Source organism: Dipodomys merriami, unplaced genomic scaffold, assembly GCF_024711535.1.
Source record: "Dipodomys merriami isolate MVZ:Mamm:240054 unplaced genomic scaffold, mDipMer1.0.p SCAF_5, whole genome shotgun sequence".
Taxonomy (NCBI): Eukaryota; Metazoa; Chordata; class Mammalia; order Rodentia; family Heteromyidae; genus Dipodomys; species Dipodomys merriami.
This window is the reverse complement of record NW_027206068.1, coordinates 54,770,351-54,796,562: the sequence shown is the minus strand read 5'-3', so window position 1 is coordinate 54,796,562 and position 26,212 is coordinate 54,770,351. Positions and strand designations below refer to the sequence as shown.

The following is a 26,212-nucleotide window of genomic DNA, read 5'->3' as shown; positions in this document are numbered from 1 at the left end:
TTATATACCATATATGTGATCAGCAGCATGGGGATATTTGGTAGTGGTTCAACCAGATGAGTGGGAGCAGATGGAAATCCATAGCAAGTCAAAGCTTCCTAAATTGATTACTGTGTTATTCCAACGATAAACACATGAGGATTTGTGGGGAACATGATAACAACTTCTTAAACACATGTTGAAGAAAAAAATGTAGCAAAATAATCAGCTCTATTTAAGAAGATACATAATTTATGAGGGAGACTTTCATTGTCAACACTGCATGCATCATTGTGACTTGCATCTACTGTCACGACTCATCACGATTCAAATCTACCATCAATTTCTTAGAGCAGTATTGGTTTTCCCAAGCTCTGTGATTCCACCTGGATCTTTTCTGTCTCAGTAGTTCCTTTGGAAACCTCTTATGGTCTCTATAGTCACCTTCATCAGTGAAGTTGCTCACACTTGTTTCTGTCAAAATGGAAATCTTACTTTGCCAGAAGATTTGCTTGTTTCTTCATTTTCCCACAACCTCTCCAGTGGGTGGAGGTGTGGAGTAGAGGCAATAGAGGTTTAGCAGCATAGTTGGTTGCATTATTGTTTGTTTCATCTGGTTCTGATAGAGGGGCAGACAGTTGAGGTTGAACCCAGGGGTCTTACACATGTTAATTATAAACTCAGCCAATGAGCTACACCCTAGCCAAGGCTTATGATTTCTAAATCCCCAGCAGTGTTTTGATTTTCTCTAAATTCTGTATTGCCAACTCTGGAATGCCATTCCTTCATTCCAGCTCCTGCTTCTGCTCTTGGTAGATTCATGTCACCCAGGGATAGTTTCTCCTGAGATCTCTCTCATGTAGATATTTACTAATATCCTGGAAACAGTTCTAATCCTGTTTTCCTAGTTATGAACAGAAGTTCTGTTGATCAGAAGTTCAGGTTTGATCAGGTTTAGTCTCCCAGGGACAGGAAAAAGAACAATGATGGAAGAGTATTGTATGTTCTCATGGAAGGTGCCAAGTTTTGGATGAGGGATACACTGTCATACATGGCTTCTGTAATGCTCAGACAGTCAAGCATTCCTTCTGGGCTCCTTTAGTTATAAGGGCTAAGCTACCTCCCAAGATGGAATCTAGGCTATATCTGCTACTCAACTTCAGATATATTGCATCATACCTCACATCCAAAAGGTGAGGTTACCTGAGTTCCATGGCCAGCCAAGCATCTGCAACTAAATGCTGAAAGAAATATCTCACCTAACAGTATTCATTGTTGCCCAGATTTTGAAAAGCCCATATTGAAAATGCACAAACACAGCAGTCACCAGTAGCTTATGCCTGTAATCTTAACTACTCGGAAAGCTGAGATCTGAGGATCACGGTTTGAAGCCAGCCTGGGAAAGAAAGTTCCTGAGATTCTTACCTTCAATTACTCACAGAAAAAACTGGAAGTGGTACTGTGATTCAAGTGGTAGAGTGCTAGCCTTGAGCAAAAAGGAGCTCAGGAGCAACGCTTAGTTCAGTATTAAAGAAAGAGAGAAAGGAAGGAAGGAAGGAAAGAAGGAAGGAAGGGAAGGAGGAAGGGAAGGAGGAGAGAGAGAGAGAGAGGGAGGGAGAGCGAGTGAGCAAGAGAGAGAGAGAGAGAGAAATCACAAAGGGACAGAGCAAGGCTGCACATAGAATGGCACAGATTTGGAGCCCTGAGAGGATTTGCCTGGCAAATGGTTAGTACTGGGGCTGGATGCAGTATCTATGCTTTTGGAGACAACAGGGAATCAGAGGTGGCTGTGTGAGCAGGTGTGGGCAGAGTCATGGCCCATGGGTAGTGTATACAGTAGAGAAAGTATTTGTGTTTTAGTTTATTGTCAGAGGTCATAGATCTGAATGAATAACATTTGTCAGAAAATGTGGTATACATTACATGCTCAATAAATTTTTTGTAAAAACTGTCAAGTATATTTTGCCTTGCATTATTGCATTGCTAGATAAATATTGCAAATTTATTTGTGGAAAGTAACCTGAAACAACATGCTCTCTAGAAAGTGATGGAATATAAGTAGAATTCAGTTGGAAAGAACAGGACTACAGATTAAAATGCATTTCACAACTTGCTACTGTTACCTGAAACATTTACAGAAATGGTAGCTCTAAATAGAGATAAATGTCACATAAATCCAATGGTCATAAATGTACACATCCTTATATTTTTAATTTCATGACATTAAAGTTGAGAACATTGTTTAAAATGAGTATGCATCAAACTGTTGATAGACTCTAACCATCAAAGGAAAATTATTTTTATTGTACATACTTACATTTAAATAGTTATACTAGACCAAAGTTTGTAGTCCTTTTGAGATGGAAAATCAAAAGAGAAAAAAATAAAGTTGTTTCTTACAAGACAAATATTTGATAATTTTTCCCCTCATATTTTCAGAGATCTCTACGTTGGAAAACACATGGAGTAATTCAGATATGGTCCCTATCCTCAAGGGGACTATATAAAGACACATGTCTAAGATACTTGAAGTAAGAACAAGAATGAAGTAACTTCAAAGACATTGTCTGAGACTAGCTCTGCAAGGTCAGGCACCATGTTGTTTCCATGTCATGAATAGTCTTTTAGTACATTACGAAGACTTAGTGCTAATTTATGGTGGGCATGATAATCTGTTTACACAGCTATTATTTCTTTGAACTTATCTGAAAAAATAGGTATCAGTATTAATGTTAAGCTCTTAACTATGTTCCAAAATATTACCTTGTATTGCCCACTCATAGAGGGTCTAGAGTGGAGGAGAAAGAGTTAGATCCATTTTTCAGATCCATTTTTTTAGGATTTGGAAATATTACTATCAGCGAAAGACTTTGATACCTGTACAATAATAAAATGGTTTCTTTCCTTTGATCTTGCATGGAAATGTGCCCAGTTAAGTGTTTCTCAAAGAAGATTGGGGATTGTTGAAATCTAACTGAAGTGTACATGAGAATGTAGCTTTGAAAAAGATGGCTAGCAATCCAAATGTTAGTTTACCTCTGGTGCATAACAATGATAATAAACAATAAAAAGAGCTATTAGAAAACATGGGTGAAAAACTTAGAAAAAGCTACAGATTCTAGTGGTTTGACTCATCCAAATGCTTCTCTTAAGTTTGAGTGCACATGAAATGACCCCTGAGAAATAGATATGTTTGCCTTCAAGAAAAGAAACCATTCCATGTGATAAAGAGCACATGCACTGCAGCATGTGGAAAATGTTTACACTACTTACCCTAAGTTTCATAATAAAATATTTTTCTTAGAGCAAAATTTAAATTTAGATTACATTGCATGTAGGTATCAACTATCGAGTAAAAATGATAATGTTTCAAAATAAATTATATTTCAATAGACTAATTATAGAAACTGAGATAGTTTAATTTGTGAGCTATCAACTTACAGGCAATGCAGATGATCAGATTTTTTTTGTGACTCCAGTGTTGAAATTCTATGCTTAGAAATGTAGAAGTTCAAAGTAACTTTTCTTTTTTTATGGGTTTCTAATACATTATATGATCTCTCAGCTTATATTTATGCATCTTTCTTTATCTCCATGTAGTTAAAAACTTGGGTACACATATATTTTATAAGACATGCTAATGACCATGATTAGTAATTATCTATATCTGAAGTAACTTTGAAGTTTTGAAAAGCCAGTACCAAGGACAGCTTGATGAGCTGGAAACCAGTCAGGCAGATTATAAGCAAATACCTTCCTTAAAACCCATCTTGACCTGAACAACCTCCAAAGAACTTTGGATGTGGCTCCAGACTAACAGAACAAAATAGAAACAATTGTTGTATGCAAGAATTACCCTAGACTGGATTAGAGAGATCACAAGTAGGGTATGAAGAAAAATGAGCAGAATAGTTTCCTAAAGCTACAAGCCATTAGACTGAGCAAATAAATTATGCTAATGTAGTCTAAGATAAATAGATATGAGCACATTTTATTTGATGTCATCATTGTGAAGAGTGACTCTCAATCCAAGTTCTAATCAAAAAATTATGGCCAGCTTGAAAGTAAAGAATTAATAGAAATGAAATCCAAATTAAGTAACACAAAATAGATGCCTGTTTTCATAATCCATAATTGCGTCACAGGACATCCTGCAATTTTGGCAGATGATAGGGAATTCTTTCATTTCACCTTTTCATGAAATATTTAATTATGAGCACATTAAGTAAACTGTTTTTATTGAAGGGAGTCCAATCTTAAAACAGGTGAAAAAAATGCAGAGGTTTAGGGACATGATTTACAAATTTTAAATAAAGCAGCTTTGTTCTGTTTTGGGGTTGTTAGAATTCTGAGGACTATATTGACTCTGTGTCTTACTCTACTACTAATTCCCAGTCCATCGCAGCTTTGGATTGAGGAATGAATTCTGCTCTGGGAAGGAAAATGATAATTTACATGGGTACAGGGCATTATCTTGCTTTCCCATTTATGTCTACAAAATAACTCCCTGACTTAACTCCATTTCCAAAATGTTTGAATATTCATGTCACACAATTTTTAATTATTCTATTATTTTATTTTTTTTGGCCGTAGTGGGCCTTGAATTCAGGGCCTGGGCACTGTCCCTGGGCTCTTTGCAAAGCTAGTGCTCCACCACTTGAGCCACAGCACCACTTCCACCTTTTTCTGAGTAGTTTATTGGAGATAAGAGTATGCGACTTTAATACTCACTTGACTCTATGATGAATATGAACCTTGCAAATTGGTGGGGGTGGAGTAGAGAGGAGTAAGTGGGAGAAAATGAGGGATGGGATAACTGTTTAAAAACAAATGTACTCACTACTTTACTTATGTAACTAACCCCCTGTCATCACCTTTTCAATAAAGATTTAATAAAAAAGAGTGTCATGGACTTTCCTGCCCCAGCTGGCTTTGAACCAAGATCCTCAGATCTCAGTCTTCTGAATAGCTAGGATTACAGGTGTGAGCCACAAGCACCAGGCATGTCACAGAATTTTTGTACTATTTGAATGACTATCCTTGGTCTCACTGGTTGGACACTAAGATCTACCTTGATGTACTTGTGTGTATCTTCTGGGGTATGGAATCTCTTTCAAGATAACTCAAAGGTTTTTGGTTCGATATATATATATATATATATATATATATATATATGTATTTTTTTTGCCAGTCATGAGGCCTGAACTCTGGGCCTGGGCGCTATCCCTCAGCTCTTCAGCTCAAGGCTAGTGCTCTACCACTTGAGCCAGAGCACCACTTCCGGTTTTTTTTTTTTGCTTATGTGGTGCTGCAGAATTGAAACCAGGGCCTCATGCATGCAAGGTAAACATTCTACCACTGAGCCACCTTCCCAGCCCCCAGCTATATCTTTTTTTTTATCAATAAAGTTTTTTTTTATTGTGAAAATACTGTACAGAGGGGTTACAATTACATGAGCAAAATAAAGAGTACATTTCTTTTTTTTAATGAAAATACCGTACAGAAGGGCTACAATTACATGGGCAAGGTAATGAGTACATTTCTTATCAGGCATTGTTGCCTCCTCCTTTGTTTTTCCCCTACCCTCCCTGCCCTCCCATCTTCACAACTACATACCACTCCTCTCCCCCCGCCCCCCGCAATTGTAAAGTTCGTTTTTCAACATAGTGTCTTGTACATCTCACTGTTACAAATGGGTCCACCTATATCCCTATTCAAACATTTTGTTTTTTCCCTTCCACTCCCCAAATTACACTGACATCAAATACAGTGAAACGGTTTATACCATGGGGTAGGGACATACAAAGCAACAAAAAAAATCACATGGTACCTTATAAATATTAGAAAGAATCGCAAGAAAGAAAAAGCCACTTGCATCCTTATCTTGGGGTTCATTTCCTAACATCATCTTATCTGACCTTTACTGCTTGTCTCAGACATATACTAGATATTGCAAATAAGGGAAACCATGGGACCCATGTTTCTTTGGGCCTGGTTTACTTCACTTAATATAATTTTTTACAAGTCTTTCCATTCCGCTATATCTTTTGAGCTTAAAACTTCCATCAAAGAATAAGGCCTTCTTCAAATGTCATTAAGAAACAATTTGTGGGATCCAAGGTCTTCAACTGCTGGCTTTACTGTAGAGACTTGTTTGGCACAACCATTTACAAAGATGTCATCTCTCAGAAGAATTCTCCAGCCTCATGACCAGTTTATGGTAGGAGGTCTGAAGAGTTTAGGGGCTCTAACTTTTGGGTGCCAACTTTACCTTCATTTTCTGTTTTCAGTCTTCAAATTAATTTGTTCACAAATATACTTGTGTCTCTGCAGTCTTGTTTAAAAGTTTATGTCTGTGCAGATACAGGTTCTTGACTGCATGGCCTGGGGAAAGAGTCACTGTTTTTGATTCTGGTACCCTGAGACTTGTATATATGTTTATCTGATTGGGGAAGGAAAGGGGAATAACAAAATGGTGAGACCAAGGACAAAGGGTGAACCAATGCAACAGTGATACTCACAAGACACTATATTGGAAATGAGCTTTATAACTTGGGGCAGGGTGGGGGGAGTTAGGGGAATGGGAAAATGGGAGAAAAATGAGAGAAGGGGTAACACTGCTAGACAAGAAATGCATTTATTGCCATACTTATTTAACTGTACTCCCTCTGTACAACACCTTTACAATAAAATTAAAATAAAAATTCAATAAAATAAAAAGAATGCATAATAGACAGGGGAGAGTCGTAGCAAGTTTGCACTGACTTCTGGCTGTGAACCATCTGGGAAATCAGTGGTTCATGTTTCTCCTTCCTAGGAACTTTAAGTTGTAGCTTCCTTTGCTTGCTAAGTCGTATTTCATAAAATCCCAATTCAAATTTCTTGTCTGTTTTGAGTTATTTCTAATTCTGTCTTTGTGGGGGTGGGCGATGCAATAGCTTTATGTCTTTAGAGTAATTGTTTTGCGTGTATGGAGATTCAAGTGGAAGAGAAGAGACATGCTTGTGGTCATTCTGCCACAGTCAGCCTATACTCTATGCATGATTTTAGGCCTTATTCTCTACGCCTGTTTTCCCATTGTGCATTGAATGGAATGCCCTTCTTGGAAAATTAAAAAATAAGAAATCAGAGCATGCAGGAATACAAGTCTGTAAAACCCCGAGGGCTGATGTAGAGTCACTATTTCTTCTATTTTAGTCTCTGTGCCACTCACAGACATGCCATGGCGCCATGTTGGCAGAGAACATCTGCAGGCTCAGCCTCTGTGGCAGCCCCAGAAAAGAATTTTCCATTGTTTGTTGAAAAACAAGTGCTACTGCTTGATACTCTGACTGTGCTTTGTAAGTGCTTAAGAAACAAAGATATATTGGAGACTATAAAGGCTTTTAAGAAATGTAGTCTCTTGGAAAAAGTGATCAAACTCCTGAATTATGTAGCATACTAACTAGATATTTTTGGTAAAACTATGATAAGAATAAAGGAAAGCAGTTCGGTAGCTAAAAGGGTTTGGGAAAAACAGAATCAAACCAACTTTGACTTTACCTGATTAATTTTTGAAATAATCCCTAGGTTTATTGCTCAAGTTGTTCTCAAGCACTTACCCTCAAGTGATCCTTCTGCCTCAGCCTTCTGAAAGCCAGCACTATAGACAGGAGCCAACACGCCATGCTGAAGTTAGACTATTTACTGGAAGGCCTTTGATGTTATTTAACATAGTATTATTGCTTGAGAATCTAGATACTAGAAGTATAAATAACATTTCCTAAACCACAGATCTCTACTAGGCTGGACCATTAAAATATAATATAGGAAATGCTATACATGACAGTTTAAAGCCTTAATTAAATGGTTTAATGTTGGTAGAAAACTCATAGCCATAGATAAGGCTTTATTGCATAGAACGTGAACTAGTGAGCATCAGTTTCTCATCGTTCTTAGCCCTGCTGACATTCTACATTCCAGTAGAGTATTACTAGTTTAATATAAAATGATTGATCCTCTTCTTGTTCATTCTGTTTCCTTATCCTTATTAAGAAGAAGACCCCAATTTAATTGGCATTACCACCATTCAGCATAAAATGCTCCTTTTAAATCAGAATTTGGTACTCAACCATCTTAGGAAGGACTGGCATCTTCCAATGGCCAATGAATTCATCTTCAGGAGGCCTTGATCTCTAATTAGCTGGTAGAAAGTGTTAGAATTCATTAATAGATGATGGAATGAATCCTGATCATTTTAATAGAAAGCTTTCTTACATCACTTTTCTAAAAAGTGGGTATAGGAATGGCAGACAGTGAAAGTATCTGTGACTTCTGTTCAGTATAGAGCCACTTATGGATTTTAAAGGACAAACTCAAGTTTTGATGTATGAGAACACTCCCTTGCTGAGGGAGGGCAAGGAATATGGATTCAGGTGGTCAACTGTTGGAATTAGAGACTCTGGGATAAAAATATTGTTATAGTTTATCAAAAAAAGATAGAAGAGAAGAGATCTCCCTCTTCACACCCTTATACATTTATAAATATCTACTGGCTCCTAATCATTGTCCTTGCCCTGATCTTAGTTTAAAAGATTGTATCACAGTCCTATTTTTTCCAATATTAAAGTGAGCCTTACTATCGATTCTTTCTCTTCTGTTCACAAACTTGCCAGACTTTTCTCTTGTACTCCCAACCTCTTTCCCTTTTCATTACTTTGATTTGTTAAAGGGTTTTGTGAGCCCTTATTTCTTATTTTCTATATCCCTTCAATCTATAATAGTTGAATTCTTGCAGCTAGTATTTCATGGTGCTTCTTAAGGTGGTCACAATAAAACCTTATTAATGCCAAAAAATCTGTATTTTGAGACACTTATCTGAATTGACTAATTTAATTTGACAATGTTAAGCCTATCTAGATCTCTGGAGAAATCTTTACTCCTTTGCTTTCTATGGCTCCATACTTTTCTATAATTTTCTCTTCACAGATTATGCACTAAAACCAAATGCTCCTATTACTCATGGTCTATTTTTACACCTTCAACTATTACCTATTTCTGATGACTCCCAATTCTACTTCTAGTACCAACTTGTCCCTTGAGCTTCATACTTGTTATCCAACTGCCAGTTCAAGATCATCACCTGGATGTCCTTCAGGCATGCCAAATACAACATGTTGAAAACTGAACTTGTTATGTTTTCTCTAAGCTGGTACCTTTCTAGCTTTTCTCTGTCTCAATTGCTCTTTCAGATCTCTAGTAAGTAATGCAAGATAGGGATCATCTTAGATTCTTCCAGCTTGCACATCCCACAGATAGAGCATACAGATGATTTTCTTAAGTAGAACTTATATTTGTCCATATCTCTTTTGTACTTGCTGTCTCTGTCTTGACTGATATAGGAGTTTATTTTCTCTAACTCACTTTGCAAGAAATATAACCTCTCTCCCTGATTCAATTCATGCTACCAGTCTTCATTCTGAGACTAAAACCCCACCTTCAAAACCATTCAATACATCTTTACCACCTATGGGATACAGTATAAGTTCTTAACGTCACTTGGTTCTTGTTTCCTTTTTTCAATTTCCTTTTGTGGTTGATGTTTTATAAGCATCAGAATGGCAGGGATTCTCTGAGAAGAGCAGGTGATTTCAGAACCCCATATTGTGCCATGGAATTGGAGTGCTCTTCATTCTATCAGCTTCCTGTTACTTGGACCTGGGTCTGTTCATTCTTCAACAATAAACATGAGTGTTCAAGAAGCGGGGGGTTCTCTCATTCTGTAATCTCATTTAGGTGTCTCTTCATATCTCTACCACACCACCTCACAGGCTTTCATACTATGGGGTTTTATGTTTTACCAGTTGATAGAAATGTTTTGAAGACAGAGAATATGTTTTATGTTTTATTTTATTTATTTATGTATTTGTTTTTACCAGTCTTGGGGCTTGAACTCTGGGCCTAGATGTTGTCCTTGATCTCCTTTTGCTCAAGGCTAACACTCTACCACCAGAGCCACAGTGCCTCTTCCAGCTTTCTCTATGGTTCGTTGGAGATAAGACTCTCAAGAACTTTCTTGCCCAGGCTGGCTTTGAACTGCAATCCTCAGATCTCAGTCTCCCGAGTAGCTTGGAATGCAGGTGTGAGTCACTGGTGCCTGGCAATATTTTTTATTTTTGATCACTACTACTTAGCTCACAAACTGGAGCAACTGAACAACAGTTGAATGATTAAATAAAAGAATAAATAAAGTTGAGGTAATTGGAACAGAATATAGAGGGAAGACTTGGAAGAATAGTAAACAGGACTTGGTATTTGCCTGGTTGAGTTGTTAAGGGGGCTGGCTGAACAAGGATAAACATGAGTCAATTTACTTAATTAGCAAATTGTGGTGCAAAGTAGGAGAATAAGGTTAAACAGAATATTAATTATTCTTTTGGGGGCATATTGCTCTTGAAGTGCTTATGGGAATTCCATAAGGTATTCAAGCTCACTTTACAGAAGTACTGTAAAATGCTTCAGTAAAGTGCGTATTCAAAAACATCTGTTGAATAAACTCATTGATATTTTAAAAAAATACCTTTATTATTTTTAACTCAAATTGAATTCTGGGATATTCAGTACCAGCTTAACTATATTTACTTCATTTGTTCTTTTTCCTAAAAAAGTAATTGCTTCAGGTGTCTTTTTAGGCAGATAAACTTTAAAAGTTTTAAAAATGAGTGTGTGTGTGTGTGTGTGTGTGTGTGTGTATTTGTGTGTGTGTGTTGCTTGGGAATCAGGCCCAGAATTTTGTGCCTGCTAGGAACGTGTTCCACCATTGAGCTATGTTCCCAATTCAAAGAATTATTTTTTGTCATTGTTTAGTTAGTAAACTTTTTAAAGTTTAAAAAGCAAAAGAGAAAAAAGTATTTATAGGTAAAATAATGTTTGTTTCTTTAAGTTAAAGATAGAATATAAGATTAAGATGAAATAAGAATAGAAAATCATCTCGAACAGATCAGAATTTTCTTTTTTCTTTCCATTGTGCCAGAATCAAAGGAAACTTGTTGGTGTTAGTGCTGGGTCATGATGCCAGATGTTTTTTTTTGGTTGAATATATTATATAATGGATGTACAACTAATTAGAACTAATTAATCACTCAGGAACTGTTTGTGGATTTGCCTCTTCTGCAACTAAGTTTGGGCTGATGTATGTCTGAATGCTTTCCAGGTTTTTGTTTGTTTGCCATAGATGTTTGTCACATAATGTAAGTCTCTATCCAAAACCTCTGGGGTAAGAGCTACCTGGATCCTTTTTGCTGTCATGAGTAAACACTGGGAAAACAAAATTCCATTCCCACCCATAAAGAGAAACAGCTGCTTTTCTATTCCACAGAAACCTTTAGTCAACATTGATACACATCTTTGAGAAACTGTTTATAGATTCTCAGTGACAACATATTGTCTTTTGGTAACTAGCAGATAAAAGTGACGCTTCAAGGCCTTTAATCTAACCTACAGCAATAAGATCTCACTGAAACAGATTTGTTATGTCTATAGTAGAATTCTGACCAAAAAACAAACAAGAAATGTCAAGGTCTCAGTTTACTTAACATAATCATTCTTCTCAGGGATCTCTAACTCTATTATGAGGAGGGCTTAATTGAACACTAGAAGATACAAATTCTAATGTTTCTTATACATGTTTCTCATTCTTGCTATTATTTTATGGTATCTTTTTCATCAGACTGATGAGATGAACACAGAATTTTTTTAACAGAATATTTGTTATATCCCTCATCAAACAATCATTTAGAAAGAGTTTTAAGTTTATTTGTGTGTGTGTGTGTGTGTGTGTGTGTGTGTGTGTGTGTGTGTGTGTGTGCGTGTGTGTGTGTTAAAAACATTTTGAAGTTAGAACCTCTGACTTGGTAAGTAAGTGACTGTGGCATTGGCATTGCTTTACTATTATTTTCTGCCCAGTCCAGCCTGGGACAGTGATCCTTCTATCTATTTTCTGGGATGGGGTCTATCTAAGCTGGCTTGAACCACAATCCTCCCAATTTCTGCCTCTTAAGTAGGTTAAATTACAAGTATGAAACACCACAACTGGACTTTTTCCTTTTGGTAGTACTGCCATTTGAAATCAGGGCCTTGTGCTTGCTAGTGAAGCACTGTTTCCCAGAGCCAGGCCTTCAGCTATTTTAGAAGTTTTGATTATTTTAAATAAGTGAATAATGACTTAAGATGTTGAGTGATACTTCGGAAATATTATAAAGGGGGCTAGGAAGGTGGCTCAGTGGTAGAGTGCTGGCCTTGCATGAGACCCTGGGTTCAATTCCTCAGCACCACATAAGCAGAAAAAGCCAGAAGTGGTGTTGTGGCTCAAGTGGTAGAACACTAGCCTTAAGCTGAAGAGCTGAGGGACAGCGCCCAGGCCCAGAGTTCAAGCCCACAAGTAGCAAAAAAAAAAAAAAGAAAAGAAAAGAAATATTATACAGCATCAGGGTCAGTATCAGAGACTTCCTGAGGTACCAGAGATACAATTTGTCATTAGTGAAGTCACTGTTATTCCTGTGCAGGGCTTGACACTCTATGATGAAGTGATGCAGCTGAGAAGGAGGATCTTATTAATTCTCCATTGTAACTGGAAGGGCAATGGTCAGGACCCACAGTTCAGCTCAATCACACCACACAAACTTTACAACGGATCCCACTACTCACAAATAAACAGAGATAATCTGGGAAAGATCTAAGAAGCTTGCCCATACAGGCAGAGTTTGCAAGAAGCAATTTGTTCATAGTGTAACACAAAAAAATGATCAAGTCAAATAACTGTCATAATGTCACCTCACATTGTTTTGCAAATTAAGAAACATTTTCACCAGAAATAATTATGAATCAATATGCTAGTGGTGTTTGTTCAAAGACTCTTTTTTTGTGGTTTGCAAATGAAGATTAGTATTGACTGGTTTGTTTTGTGGCAGGAGATGCGTGTCACGCACCCATTTGGGAAAGACATTTTCTGTTTTTAATTCCAGCCGTGCTGGAAATCATTGGAGGACATTTCCTTTTTAGACTTTCCGAGTACAAAAGCTGAACAAGAAAAGCAGACACCTCACCCCAAATTCTAATTAAAGACATATTACATAAACATAAATAAATACAGCTTTTCTAAAAGAGGCAAAAACAAAAAAGTCCCCAGTCTGTATGTTGTCTTTCAAGTCCCCATTTTCTGTGGGTTTGGCCTCCATAGGCTTGCTGTTTATGTGAGCAAATGATCCTGGGCTGGCTCAGATGCAAGTTCATTGTTCCTTTCTCTCCCAGGCTAAAAAAAGTATTGGTTTTTTTGCAAAGAGGACAAGTGCTCTGCGGGAGGCATATTTTCTTGTGGAAGAAATTAGTGTATGCACAACTTAAAATCTGTTTTGTAGCAGCATGGCCAAATTTCATGCTGCTAGATCAAAACTGAAAATGTCATGTTCTCTGCTGTGGCTGCTGGCTCTCAGTTCTCTGCGATACAATCCCATTGGCCACGTGGAAGGGAAATAGGAGCCCATCAGCAAATCGCATCGATATAATGCATTGCTAGCAGCTTTTGGGGGTATTTATGAGAATCTGGGGGTCTAGATGAAATCTGACAGTCAGCTGAAGGCTGAAACAGGATCAGAGGTAAAAATTATTTGGAATGAATGTGCTCTGCTTGATAAAGGAAGCAAAACACAAAAAAAGAATGAGTGAATTTCAGATAGGAAGGTAAACTGAGGTACTCTTCATCTCAGGGCCCGCAGAACTTCCTGAGACCTGCACACAAGCAATGGTTGCCACGGAAACTGATTTCAAGTAACTTCTGAACAGTTTATGAAGGACTTGCAAAGGTATGGACAAAGTCAATTATGCTAATCCTTGTTTCATCCAAGGAATAGAGCAAGGAAATCAAAGGGAGAGAGAGAGAGAGAGAGAGAGAGAGAGAGAGAGAGAGAGAGAGAGAGAGAGAGAGAGAGAGAGAGAGAGAGAGAGAGAGAGAGAGAGGAGAGAGAGAGAAAGAAAGAGAAAGAAAAAGAAAGAAAGAAAGAGAGAGAGAGAGAGAGAGAGAGAGAGAGAGAGAGAGAGAGAGAGAGAGAGAGAGGTTTTTCACAGGACTCTTCTAGATTAGTTGTAAGGTATGGAGAGAATGAGAAAGTCAGAGCAAGAGCAAGAGAGATGGCTTCATTGGGAATTAGATGTATTCCCAGCAAAGGAACGATCTGTGCATGTTTCCGTAAACCGAATGCGAGCAACTAAGTACAACAAGCCTAGTGCCAATTTGAATATTTTCCAAGAGGTTGCCTGGAGGGGCAGAGTGACCTCCAGCAGAGTGATGGACACTTGGTCACCAAGGAGCCAGGGAGGGAATCCAGCTGCACGAGTGCATTGCCTCCATGAGGAAAACTATAGCCAACAGGTCCCATTGGGAGGTCTTTTCAAGTTCACAAAAGCACGCTTATAAGAGAAAGAAGTAATATGCTATAGCCAGTAAGCATATTTCTGGGTTATGCTGACTTGTTTTCTGTTGTTATTTTATCTGCCAAGTCTGTTACTTAATTACTGATAATACATAAGATCATTATTATCTTTGGAGAAGAAAAACTACTCAAAACACGGGCCTATCTGTTATGTGTTTTCTACCCCATTTGTTGGTTAGCCGATTAAATAAACTTGATTTTCACACTGAAGACTTTTGGCATCTTTTTTTTTTTTTTTGATGAGATTTCTTGTGGGAAGGAAGGATGGAAGTCTTTAAGATTAAGTACCCTTCTCCACACTCCCTTCTTCCCACCAATGATGTAAGTTTTCAAGTGTCTAAACACTGATTTGTTATCATCTCCGGTTTTTTTGTAGATAAAGTTTTAATTACTACATGCCTTGGCTGACTGATGATGAACACCTAATTTAATCTCCGCTTGACATCATTTTCTGTGAAAAATGAGGTGGATGGTGCAGTTAAAGATACAACATAAATGCTATTTGAAATGCAATCAAAATCTGTTGGAAGCAGAAATTGGAATACAAACCTCATGGAAATGGCACGCACAGCTGCCCTGCAGAAATTCTTTGTATCGCCCCATTGTTAGAGTGAAGGTGTCAACTACTTCATAGCCATAGCTTCTTGCAGCATTCAGAAGAACCAAGTTTTCTTTCCATAAGTTCTGTACTTCACTCTGTTTTGCAAAGCAAAAGGCAACTGTTTGTTAACAGAGGTTATTTTGTGATTCAATAACTCAAAACAGAAATGATAAATGTCAGTTTTTGAAGAGAGATTGTGCATACTGTAACATGAAAAATTTCCTGTGCATGTCTTACATGCAGAGATTTTTTTTACTATTTAAACTCAGAATGTTAGGGTTAACATACATTTATACATCAAAACACAACACATAAATATCTATAGAGATATACTACTTTGAACTTTCCGTGAAAAATAATTAATTTTATTGCCATGATAAATATTTAAAATTCTCATGTTCAAAACCCAGCATTTGATATATCACAACAGGAATAAATAAATAAGATAAATAAATCACAGGCCCTGCCCTGAGATACACCATTATAGTAGGAAGACAGATATATAAAATATATGTCTATTTGTTAGAGGAATATATGCCTTGTTCTACATGAAGCTCTATCAGGAGCAAGGGGGACAGGTCCATGAGCTTCAAGAGCACTCTGGAACAGTTTAAGGTTTGTTTGAGGACATTTAATCTGTATTGAGATGAATTTACTATCTTATTTAACTATGGGTCAACTGTCTCCAAGTCCTTTCATTTGTGACTGTCCAATGAAGGAAAAAGCAATGACACTACCCCAAAGTTGTTTTTTACTTTTAAAGTAAGCATCTTCACAAAGGCCACATTTTACCCAAAGGACTCACTGACATTGGCAATTTCACCTGTGGTTGCAGTCTGATGGAGAAAAAAGGCAAAATCTTTAAAAGTATATAAGATATTGGTGTGCTAAAGAGATGCATAAGGCTCAACGTCCCTCACATGTACCTCAATTTGTTTATTTTACATAACTTGGGCTGCTATTCTTCTTTCATGAATTCTGCATTATTTACAACACGTTTGTGGGCTATTGTCTCCTTTCCTACAGTAATAATTGTAATTGCTTTGAGATCATAATCCAGAAGTATTTGGTACCTTTTGATTTTTATGAAGGTTCCTAAATATTACATAGAGCTTTTGGATCATCTTCCACAAGGAATCTCTTCTAAGGAGAGAAAACATGAAATCCACATAGTGTAGAAAAAAATGGGCTCACCTTGGTTAATACATGAACTCCATGCACTGGCAGGTGAAATCCAATGCCCAAAGTTTTGATGATCACTAGGATATGGAGTAGATTTTCCCTGAATGAAAGAATCACAATTCTGAAGTTATGAACTTGAAGTTAACAAACATTTTTCTTCTGTGTGTGTTAATTGCAGAAAGAAATACACTAGACTTTTTAAAAATAGAATGTGAGAATTTGCATAAAGAATTACATACCATTTTATAGATTTGATGTACACTAAATATGTTTGCTGGATAGTTTTGTGTGTCAGTAGTCATGTTATTATGAATTTAACATTATTATTTGGAGATTTTCAGACAAGGTCTTGACCTTGAACTCTCCAACCAGGTCCTGTCTCAGCATTGCAAGTGCTGGGATTACTGATGTACATTACCACATCTGGATAGAAGACATGTTTTATTCTGTAGTAATTTTAAATTTGGATGCCAACAATCTCTATTGCAGTTGAATTTAAAATGATTAAAAAATAATTTATATACAAGACAAAGGGTATGGAAATAAAAAACAGTGACAAAAGGGAATAAGCCAGAGGAAAAAAGGAAAGGAAGAAAGGGGAAAAAAGAATGGCAAACAGTCCAATAAAACACTTCTTACTTTCATTTCTTGGAGTTCCTTCCAATAATCATCATTCTATATGATCATATACACATAGCTTTTGGGCTCTTGTGATCCTCTCCTAAGAAAATCCTCCTTTGTTCTCACTGTGTGAATGTTTAGAGTGCTGTTTAATTAGTCATGTCTAAGTGTAATTATTTGTCTTTTGCTATCTATTGGGTTTACTTGTAAAGTTATAGGTTCATTCTAATTATTACAAATGAGGAAAACCATGCAACCTATATTTTTATTTTTGTGCTCTTGGTCTTGCATTTAAATAAGTTTATCTAATTTGAGGAGGGACAGGGGAAGCAAAGAAATGGTGGGACAAAGGGTGAACCAATTTAGCAGTGATACTATGCTGGAAATGAATTATACAACTTGGTGGGGAGGAGAGATGGGAGGGGAAAAGCTGGGAGAGAATGAGGGAAGGGGTGATATTCTTCAACAGGAAATGTCCTCATTACCTGACTTATGTAACTCTAACTCTTCTGTGTATCACCTCTACAATAAATTTAAAAATAAAAAAATTTTAAATTAGATTTTGAGTTCTTAATTTTAAATAACAAAGTTGTCCTTAGTCTTATCAATTGTGCCTTTTATTAAAAATAATAAAATATGAATGGCAGGTTTTGCTGCAGAAGTTTACCTCTTCAAAACCCTGTGAATAATTTCCAGGTGATGGGAATTAAGCCACTGAACACCACCAACAACCAATACTGTCTGGCCAGTATTCTCTAGGGGACGTGATCTGAAATCCAGAAAGAAAAACAACACATGTTGCTTTAAAACAGATGGTAAACATTTTAACTGCACTGCCTCACATTTCACTGAACCATGTCTGGCTTCCTGATCACAGGGCCTCTTGTCATTTGCAAGTCGTTTTCAGCCACATTAGTGGCTATCTAAGCTTTTCAGCACATTTGATATACAGTGAACAGTTATGGCTGCTAGTAGGAAACATCAGTGCCTTGTGGCATTTTGCCATTCATAATAGTTCCATTGTACCTTTGCAAGAGATGCTCAAGTGCTTTCTCAAACGTTGGTCTCATTGAGGGGCTTATCCAAAACTGGGGATAGTAGGAGTAACTGATCCAAGTCTTCCCGCCATTGACATTGGGGTATAGTTTAGTGCCATGCACCTTCTGCCATTCCTGTAGCGTTTCGTTCAGCCTTTCAATCAGATAGTACATGATCCCTCTGTTGGTTGAATCACCAATAAAAAGAATCTGTAAAGAAAACATATTTGTTCCAAATTTGATGTTTGCCTGTTATATGATAGTCTAAAAGAGTTAAAAATAGTTTTAGCAATGGTGATTATTATTATTTTCTAAGCTAACTATAAATACACATCTAACTGAAAATTTACACATCATTAAATTACATGTCTATTGAAGGACAGCCTTTCAAACTTAGAAATATCACATATCATGTTTCCTTCTAAGCCCGTTCATTTTCCTTCCTTTTCTATTGATAACAAAAACATCATTTATCTACCCACTAATGTGTGAAGTTTTTTTGTTTATTACTCTCCCTTATGTTCATTCTTTCTCATCTAAGCAGCTAATGAACCCTATAGATTGAAAGAAGCCAATGAGATTTTTCACTTATATAGGAACCCTTAGGTGTTTTATAATCTGTTATTATCACTGTGTAGAAATTACACAAAATAATGAACTTCATTATTACACTTGCATGAAGGTATATGATTTTAATCATATTTATGTCCCTCATCAGCTCGTTTTCTTCCTTCTTGCAGCACTTCTTCCTCTTTCTAATAATCTCCTTCCTTACATACATGATTTTTTAAAAATCTATCAACCTCTTTCATGAATGTGAAGACTGGGAGTCCACAGAGCGGCTTTCTAGAGGTCATGCCATCCCTTGGAAAAAATATCAAAGGATGAGATTCTTATTTCCTGAACAGCATTTCATATACTAGCGCTTGTATCTCAGTCTAGTGCTCCACAGCATCACCTCCTTCCTATGGCTACCAGCACCCACTGCCTCCAAGGTGTATTATGGTAACCCCTAATGGATCTTGCTTTCCATACTGTGGCTGCCCTCAAAGCTAGCCAACACACAGTCTTGCAGGACTCATTTCAAATGTCCTATTTGCATGCTCCAAAATTGCACGCATCCCTCTTTCCTATGGGATAGTCTGAACTGTTGAGGTCCAGCTAACCTTTATGAATTTTGATTGCCTATCATTCTCTGCTATGTGCAGACTTCCACAGATGAGGAATTTGAGACTCAAGAAGATTGAAGTCATAAATCTTGTAAATGGTTAACACAGGACTCAAACCCAGGCCCTTTAATTTCAAGTGCAGGGTCAATAGCCCATCCTCTCAAAGCATCATGACAGATTTCTACTTTTTCATCACAAATGATTTGCACTCAACAACATCTGTTTTTCCTTGTGTTAATCCATCTGCTGGAAAAGTTCCTCCCTCTGCAATCCTACCTGTCAACCCCAGATGTGACATGAATGGCACTTCTATAAATGGTCTCCTCCAGTGCCTCCAGCCAGGGTTACCTTCTCTGTCCTCTGTTTCCATTTCAATTTTCTTATAGATTCTGATCAAATTCTACATGAAATTATGGCTACTTGTGTTGGTGTCCTTTTTTCCCCTTGCATCTTGTCTGGAAATATTTGAGATCAGCGTCATTTTTGAATTTTAATTTCCCTCCCAGTACCATGCATAGGCTTTAAAAATACAGGGCAAATTGAAAGTAAAGGAGATTTTTGCCATGGACAACTGCTTTAACTGATCAGGGTAAAAACTCATTCATACATTTTTTTTCTGCTTCTTTGAGATTGTTTTTTTCGATTAGTCATGCACACATTTTCTTCTAATTTTAATAGGAAGCCCGATCATTGTTTCTCAGATATTTCTACCTGTGTCTGTCCACAGTGAAATAAGAACTTAAGAATTTACAAGATATAAGGTGGGAAGGGATGGGAAGGGGAAACAAAGGAGGAGGCAACAATGCTTGATAAGAAATGCACTCATTACCTTGCCCATGTAATTTTAACCCCTCTGTACAGGATTTTCACAATAAAAATAAAAATAATTTATAAAGCTTCCTTTTCTCTTTTCAGTAAGTGTGTAAAAGTAGCTGTGTGAAAAAAAATAGATCTCAAAAGCCTCTCCCTTGCCTTCAGATCCAACACTGTTGCTTCAAATGTGGCCAAACAGAATAGTGTGTCCAGGCCTGGAATGGCTTTTTCAGTCAAGTTCCTCTTGGGGTACTAAAATTCCAACACAGGAAAATAATTTTTGAACTGGGTACCGGTGGCTCATGACTGTAATCCCAGATAACTGAGAGACTGAAATCCGAAGACTGTAGTTCAATGCAGCCCAGGCAGGAAAGTCCTTGAGACTCTTTCCTCCAGATAATCATCAAAAACAACAGAAGTGGTAGATAGCCAGTCCTGAGTGAAAAAAAAAACCCTAAGGGACAGTGCCCAGGCCATGAGTTCAATCCCCAGTATTGGCAAAAATGTGGTAACAATACATTTTAAAATAAATTGAATTTATTCTTGCTAGATTTGAACTGTAACTGCACAGATTTCTGAATTTTTTTAGAGAGATTTTGAATCATCAAGAAAACTCTTTTTTTTTTTTTTGGTTGGTTGTGGGGCTTGAAAAAAAACCTCTTAATTTCAGGTACTAATAACTATTCATGTCTGTATTAATTTGCTAGGACTGCCCTAACACACAGTTCCATAGACTAAATGGCTTTTGCCACACAAATTTATTTTCAAATATTTCTGAAGGCTAGAAATAAAACAACAACAAAAAAACAAAAGACAAGGGCTTGGCAGGGTTGTTTTCTTTTGAAAGCCTCTTTGGCTTGTGGATGGCTGACTCTCTCTCTCTCTCTGTCTCTCTCTCTCTCTCTCTCTGTCTCTCTCTCTCTGTGTCTCTCTCTGTATCTCTATCTCTCTCTCTCTGTGTCTCTGTCTCTGTGTCTCTGTCTGTCTGTCTGTCTGTCTGTCTGTCTGTCTGTCTGTCTGTCTGTCTGTCTCTCTCTCTCTCTCTCTCTCCTGTGTTTCCATAGGATTTCCTGTCTTTGTCCTAATCTCTTCTTATTATAGAGATCCTGGTCATATTGGATTAGATGCCCCTCAGACCCTATCTCTAAACTTTCTGAATTACTGGAGATTAGAAACTCACTATATGCTTGCTGGGAATGATATCTAGCTTTTAAACTCCATTGCTCCATTGCCACCAGGGCCTTTTTTTCTTTTCTTTCTTGTAGTGTCTTATCAGTATCAAGATGCAATCCTTCTTGGACAGCTAGTATGATACTAGATGTCATAAGCACTGATATGTTCATATAGTGTATTATAAGGAAAGATATCAATGTTTAGAGAGTTAAAAATAGTTGCATAGCCGGGCACCGGTAGTTCATGCCTATAATCCTAGCTACTCATAAGGCTGAGATCCGAGGACCACGGTTCAAAGCAAGCCTGGGCAGGAAAATTTGTGAGACTCTTACCTCCAATAAACCACTAGAAAACTGGAAGTGGTGCTGTGGCTCAAGTGGTAGAGCACTAGCCTTGAGCTGAATTGCTCAGGGACAGCGCCCAAGTCCAGAGTTCAAGGCCCCATGACTGACAGAAATAAATAAATAAATAAATAAATAAAAATTGCATATTACTGAGGGAAAAGCAAGAAGAACATGTCTAGATTTCCAGACTTTTCTGCATGGCTATTTCTGAGGAATCAACCCATCAAAGTATGTCAGAAGCAAGGTAGGTCCATTTCTGAGATCCTCTACACTGATGTTTATTAACTAGATGGTATTTTAGATAAATGCTGTGCATATTTCCTTATGTGTAACATGGAGCCAACAACAGCAACACCACAGAGAACTTTAGTGAGACGTGCAATAGTGAATCCTGGTACACAACACACGGCAAATGAGAGCTGGTGTTAAGATATAGGAACGGCATTCAGCCTCGACTGCTTCATACCTCATAGGGTGCTTTACATTTATAAGCTCCTGCAGAGAACATGTTACAGAAGGTAGGAAACATTTAAGTCACAGTAGTCTCTCTTCTGCCCTACTTAGCCTGCTCCCATTGAGCTCAGCAGGACTTGAAGTGTTGCTGTAGAAACCAGAGTTCTGGATGGAGGATTAGAAGTCAGATTGCTATCCTGAGCAAACGCTGACAGAACACCTTCTGAGAACAGGTCCCTGTCATCCACCGTGGATGAGTAACTAGTGAAAGCTGCACAGATACCAGAAGGAAGTATTCCCACCATCATTGGCAGAACAAGCTTTCCTAAACTGGAAGTATTTAGATAGAATTTTCTAATAGCTCTAGATAGTTGTCCAGACACAGCTTTGGGAAGACCATTATTAAAAGGGTTCATTTTATTCCAGGGCCTTTCTATTTATGAAAGATGGAAAGATAAAGTATAACTAAAATGAAAATGCAATGGTGTTTTTTTTAAAGAAGCTGATATTTCTGTGTATAGCAGTTTTTGTAAGAGGTGAATTGGTATTCCTGACAAAAAGTACATAACTTGAAAATGCAAGCTAGTAGAAGTGCCTAGAACACAAACAATATTATGAATTGAAGTGTGGTTCTACTCATTCACATGACTCAAATTCAGTTTCTTTCAGATTGTTCAAATATACTGAATTCTGAAAAAAAAGAAAAGAAATGGAGAGATTGGTTCAAAGAACAATTTCTATTTTTTTTTTTTTTTTTTGTCATGGAGCTTGAACTCTGGGCCTGGGCAATGTCCCTCAGCTCTTCAGCTCTAGTCTAATGCCCTATCACAATTTCTATTTTTAAAAGGCCCAAGTTATCACAATCTAATACTTATGACAAGCCATATAACTGAAAAACGACTCTCCCTTTCTCCCATGAGAATTGTTGCCTTATTCTAGCCTACACAGACACTGTGGGTGTAAGCTATCAAAAGAAAAATGTGGTAATTAACTACAAATACCTATTAAACATTTATAAAAATAATATACTTTAGTAATAATATAACACTATAATAACCAGCTTTTCTCACTACCAAAGTCACAAAGATTTTTAAAAGCCCAGGGACACTGTGAATTTTGGAAACAAACCCATACCTGCACTAAGTACTAGAAGACTGGGTTCTTTCTTTTTACTTGTCTGTATTCTTTTGTTAGAGTGTTGAATTCTTTTGGCTGGCATGAAAGTATATTTTCATTGGATAAATTGATGAATCAAAAATTTGCTGCTGTTTTATGGATTGGAAATATATTTTTATGGAATTCTACTTCTAGGAAATTGTTATAGCTACTTATAAAAATACATTTTAAATTAAAATAAATTGGAAATGGCACAAATGTTCCCAAACAAATGGTTGATTATATTCTTTTCATCTTTTTGTTGTTGGTGGTGCTGGTGGTGGTCATTGGGCTTGAACTCTGGACCTGGATACTGTCCTTGAGCTGAAAAGCTCAAGGCTAGCGCTCAGCCACTTGAGCTACAGTGCCACTTTCAGTTTTGTGGTGGTTTATTGGAGGTAAGAGTCTGACAGATTTTGCTGCACAGGCTGGCTTTGAACTGTGATCCTTGGATCTCAGCCTCCTGCCTAAGTATGATTACAGGCATGAGCCACAGATACCTGGCTTCTTTTCATCTTTTGACAATGAGTTTAGAATATGAATACATTATAACCGGGAAGATTTCCTGACAACAATCAGAATACAAGTTATAATGGCATTTTTGGAAGTATAAAATATGTGTAGAAAATATCCTGAAAGATAATAATCATTTAAACAATGATGTCATGAGAGTATTTGCTTTTTTCTTAAAATAAAATAGACATGTATTGGCTTTTTATGTTAAAAGTGAGGATATCACCAGTTGCAACAACAATAAGTTTATTTTGCTTATAATATTTTGAAAATTAGCCAGGTAAGGCAACTCGTGCCTATAATCCTATCTTCTAAAATAAAATTTATTATTAATCAGCTTAATAAAGTTCATTTTACTTTATGGAGAGTAACATTTTAAGATTTAAACATTGAACAGGTAACAGTGATCATATTGTAGATGACTACAGCAATTTCCTAATTCTAACTGTTGATTTTTTTCCCCTATCATGTAACATTTCTCTTCTGGTCTTGTGATCCTTTCAGGTAAGCCTGACCCCTGAGAAGGAACACAAACGTCTGTGCTATAAACATGCCATGAGAGATTGGATCTCGACTGGAGGTAAAGATATTCATATACAAGCATTCTTCTGTTCTGCATGCAGTTTGACTAGTAGATGGTGTTTGGCCTATTTGCGCCCCATTTTATTTTATACTACCACTGGATCAGCATTACATCATGTACTCCATTTAAATATATCAGGGGCACATTGTCCTCTAGACTCTATCAAACCTTTGAGTTTGCTTATTTATTTACTTATTTATTTTTTAACAAGAGACTTTTTTGGCCAGTCCTGAGGCTTGAACACAGGGCCTGGGCTCTGTCCCTGAGCCTCTCTGTGCTCAAGGTTAATGCTCTACCACTTGGGCCACAGTGCTACTTCCAGCTTTTTCTTAGCAGTTTATTGGAAAAAAGCATCTCACGGACTTTCCTGCCCAGGCTGGCTTCGAATTACAATCCTCAGATCTTAGCCTCCCGAGTAACTAGGATTATAGGCACCTGGTTTGAGATTTACTTTTAAATGTCAAGTTTAAATTTCGACTTCAATTATTTTTATTTTCATTCATGTTTTCTCCATACCCTAGTCTCTATATTAAGTAGGACAGAATAAGTGCTTTTGCAAACAGAGATGGAAAATGTACAGTGGCTCAGATAAAACTAAACTTTGTCTCTTTAAAAAGTGACGTATGTGTGGATTTCCTTCAGAGGCCCAGGATGATTGACAGTGGCCTCCTAACATGTGGTTAGGAGTAGAAGGAAGTGGAAGGAAAGAAATGAGAGCTAACAGAATTTTCTCTGAAAACTAGCCCTGGAAGCTGGGCCCACCCCAGCTAATCCCACCTTATTGGTTAGAGATCAGTCACATGACCATACACTCAAGGGAGGTTGGAGAACATTGTTAAGCTGTGTTCTAGGAAGAAGAATTAAGTTTGATGAACATTTAGCTAGTTTCTGCCACATTTGTCTTGCATGCTAAGTCTTTTTGGGGAAAAATAGTCTTTTGAGGTCATATCATTCCACCTATGAGTGAACATATGAAAGGTTAAATTTGTAATCTTCATGATGCCCATGACATCTTCCCAGGGAAGGTGGTTCTCTGTGACAATTAATAAGAGGAATTATTCATTGGTAAAGACACAACCGAGACCTGGGAGAATCTTTTGGTTTCAATGTATGATGAAATGATTTTTATTCTATTTTATCTTATCCTGAATGAAGAGAAATAACAATTCTTAGTCTTGTGAATATTTAAATCCATCACAGTTTTCTAGAGTCATCAATAGCTGGGACACTGTTATCAAATTAATTTTTTTTGTCGGTCATTCAAAGCATCTATCCTTAAGTTTGAAGAAATGGAATTTTGTTTTGCTCCAATGAGATGCATGTAGATAGACACGAACACTCAGCCCAGCTAAGACAAACCCACAGAAACATCAAAGTGGGTAAGTTAGAAAGGAGTACACTAAGAGCTCATCTGTCCAATAATCCAGCTAAACTCACCTACTGTGAGCTTTCCCATTAGAATAAAGAAAGAAAACAAAAGTGAGCTGAGAGCGAGTCCTATTCATCACAGCTAGTTCAGCACAAGCACAGCTTCTATGTTTCCAAAGCTTCACAATGACTCTGAGGAGCCCTGAGCTGAGAAGCTCTCTCAAGATGAATAGACATTTCTAAATGAGGACAGGGTTGGTTCAGCTGTAATATGAAGCTGAGACCCATCAAATAGCTAATTAGAGTTAGGTCATGATGAAAATCAACAAAGCAACTCTCCCTGAAATGTGATATGGGTATAATGAATGTTTTCCAATCATGTATTTTAATTAAATTGACTATCAGTAAGCAGCCAGATTACTGTTTGGGGTATAAAACAAATGAAGACTTAAGATTTAAGCAGCTCACTCTCAAACATGTAAAAATTAGCAACGAAAGAAAAAACAGAGCAATCTGTTTAACATCAGTTAAACATGTTCTTCTCTGTTAGAATAAAGTTGTCTGTTGTCATTTCATATAAGTTGATGTGTTTATTAAATACTCTCTTCTTTCAGATATTTTACTATAGAATTAAATTCTTAACTATTTTCAACTAGTAAACAAAATAAGGAATTGTTTCAGTTTGATTAGGGGGCTGAGCTTTTTAAGTTGTAGATTTGGTAATCATAAATCTGAATTATTTTCCATGTAATTCAC

General features: G+C 37.1%; 1 protein-coding gene across 2 annotated transcripts in view; it reads right to left on the bottom strand.

Annotated features, from left to right (window-relative positions):
- Cped1 (cadherin like and PC-esterase domain containing 1) overlaps positions 1-26,212 on the bottom strand; it is a 241,967-nt gene that overhangs the window by 4,878 nt on the left and 210,877 nt on the right. For both annotated transcript variants that reach the window (XM_069996636.1, XM_069996638.1), the window contains exons 19-22: positions 17,875-18,095; positions 17,516-17,617; positions 16,240-16,327; positions 14,994-15,140 (exon numbers count right to left, since the gene is read on the bottom strand). In XM_069996636.1, coding sequence (XP_069852737.1) covers positions 14,994-15,140; positions 16,240-16,327; positions 17,516-17,617; positions 17,875-18,095 — 558 coding nt within the window. The remainder of the gene's footprint in view (positions 1-14,993; positions 15,141-16,239; positions 16,328-17,515; positions 17,618-17,874; positions 18,096-26,212) is intronic.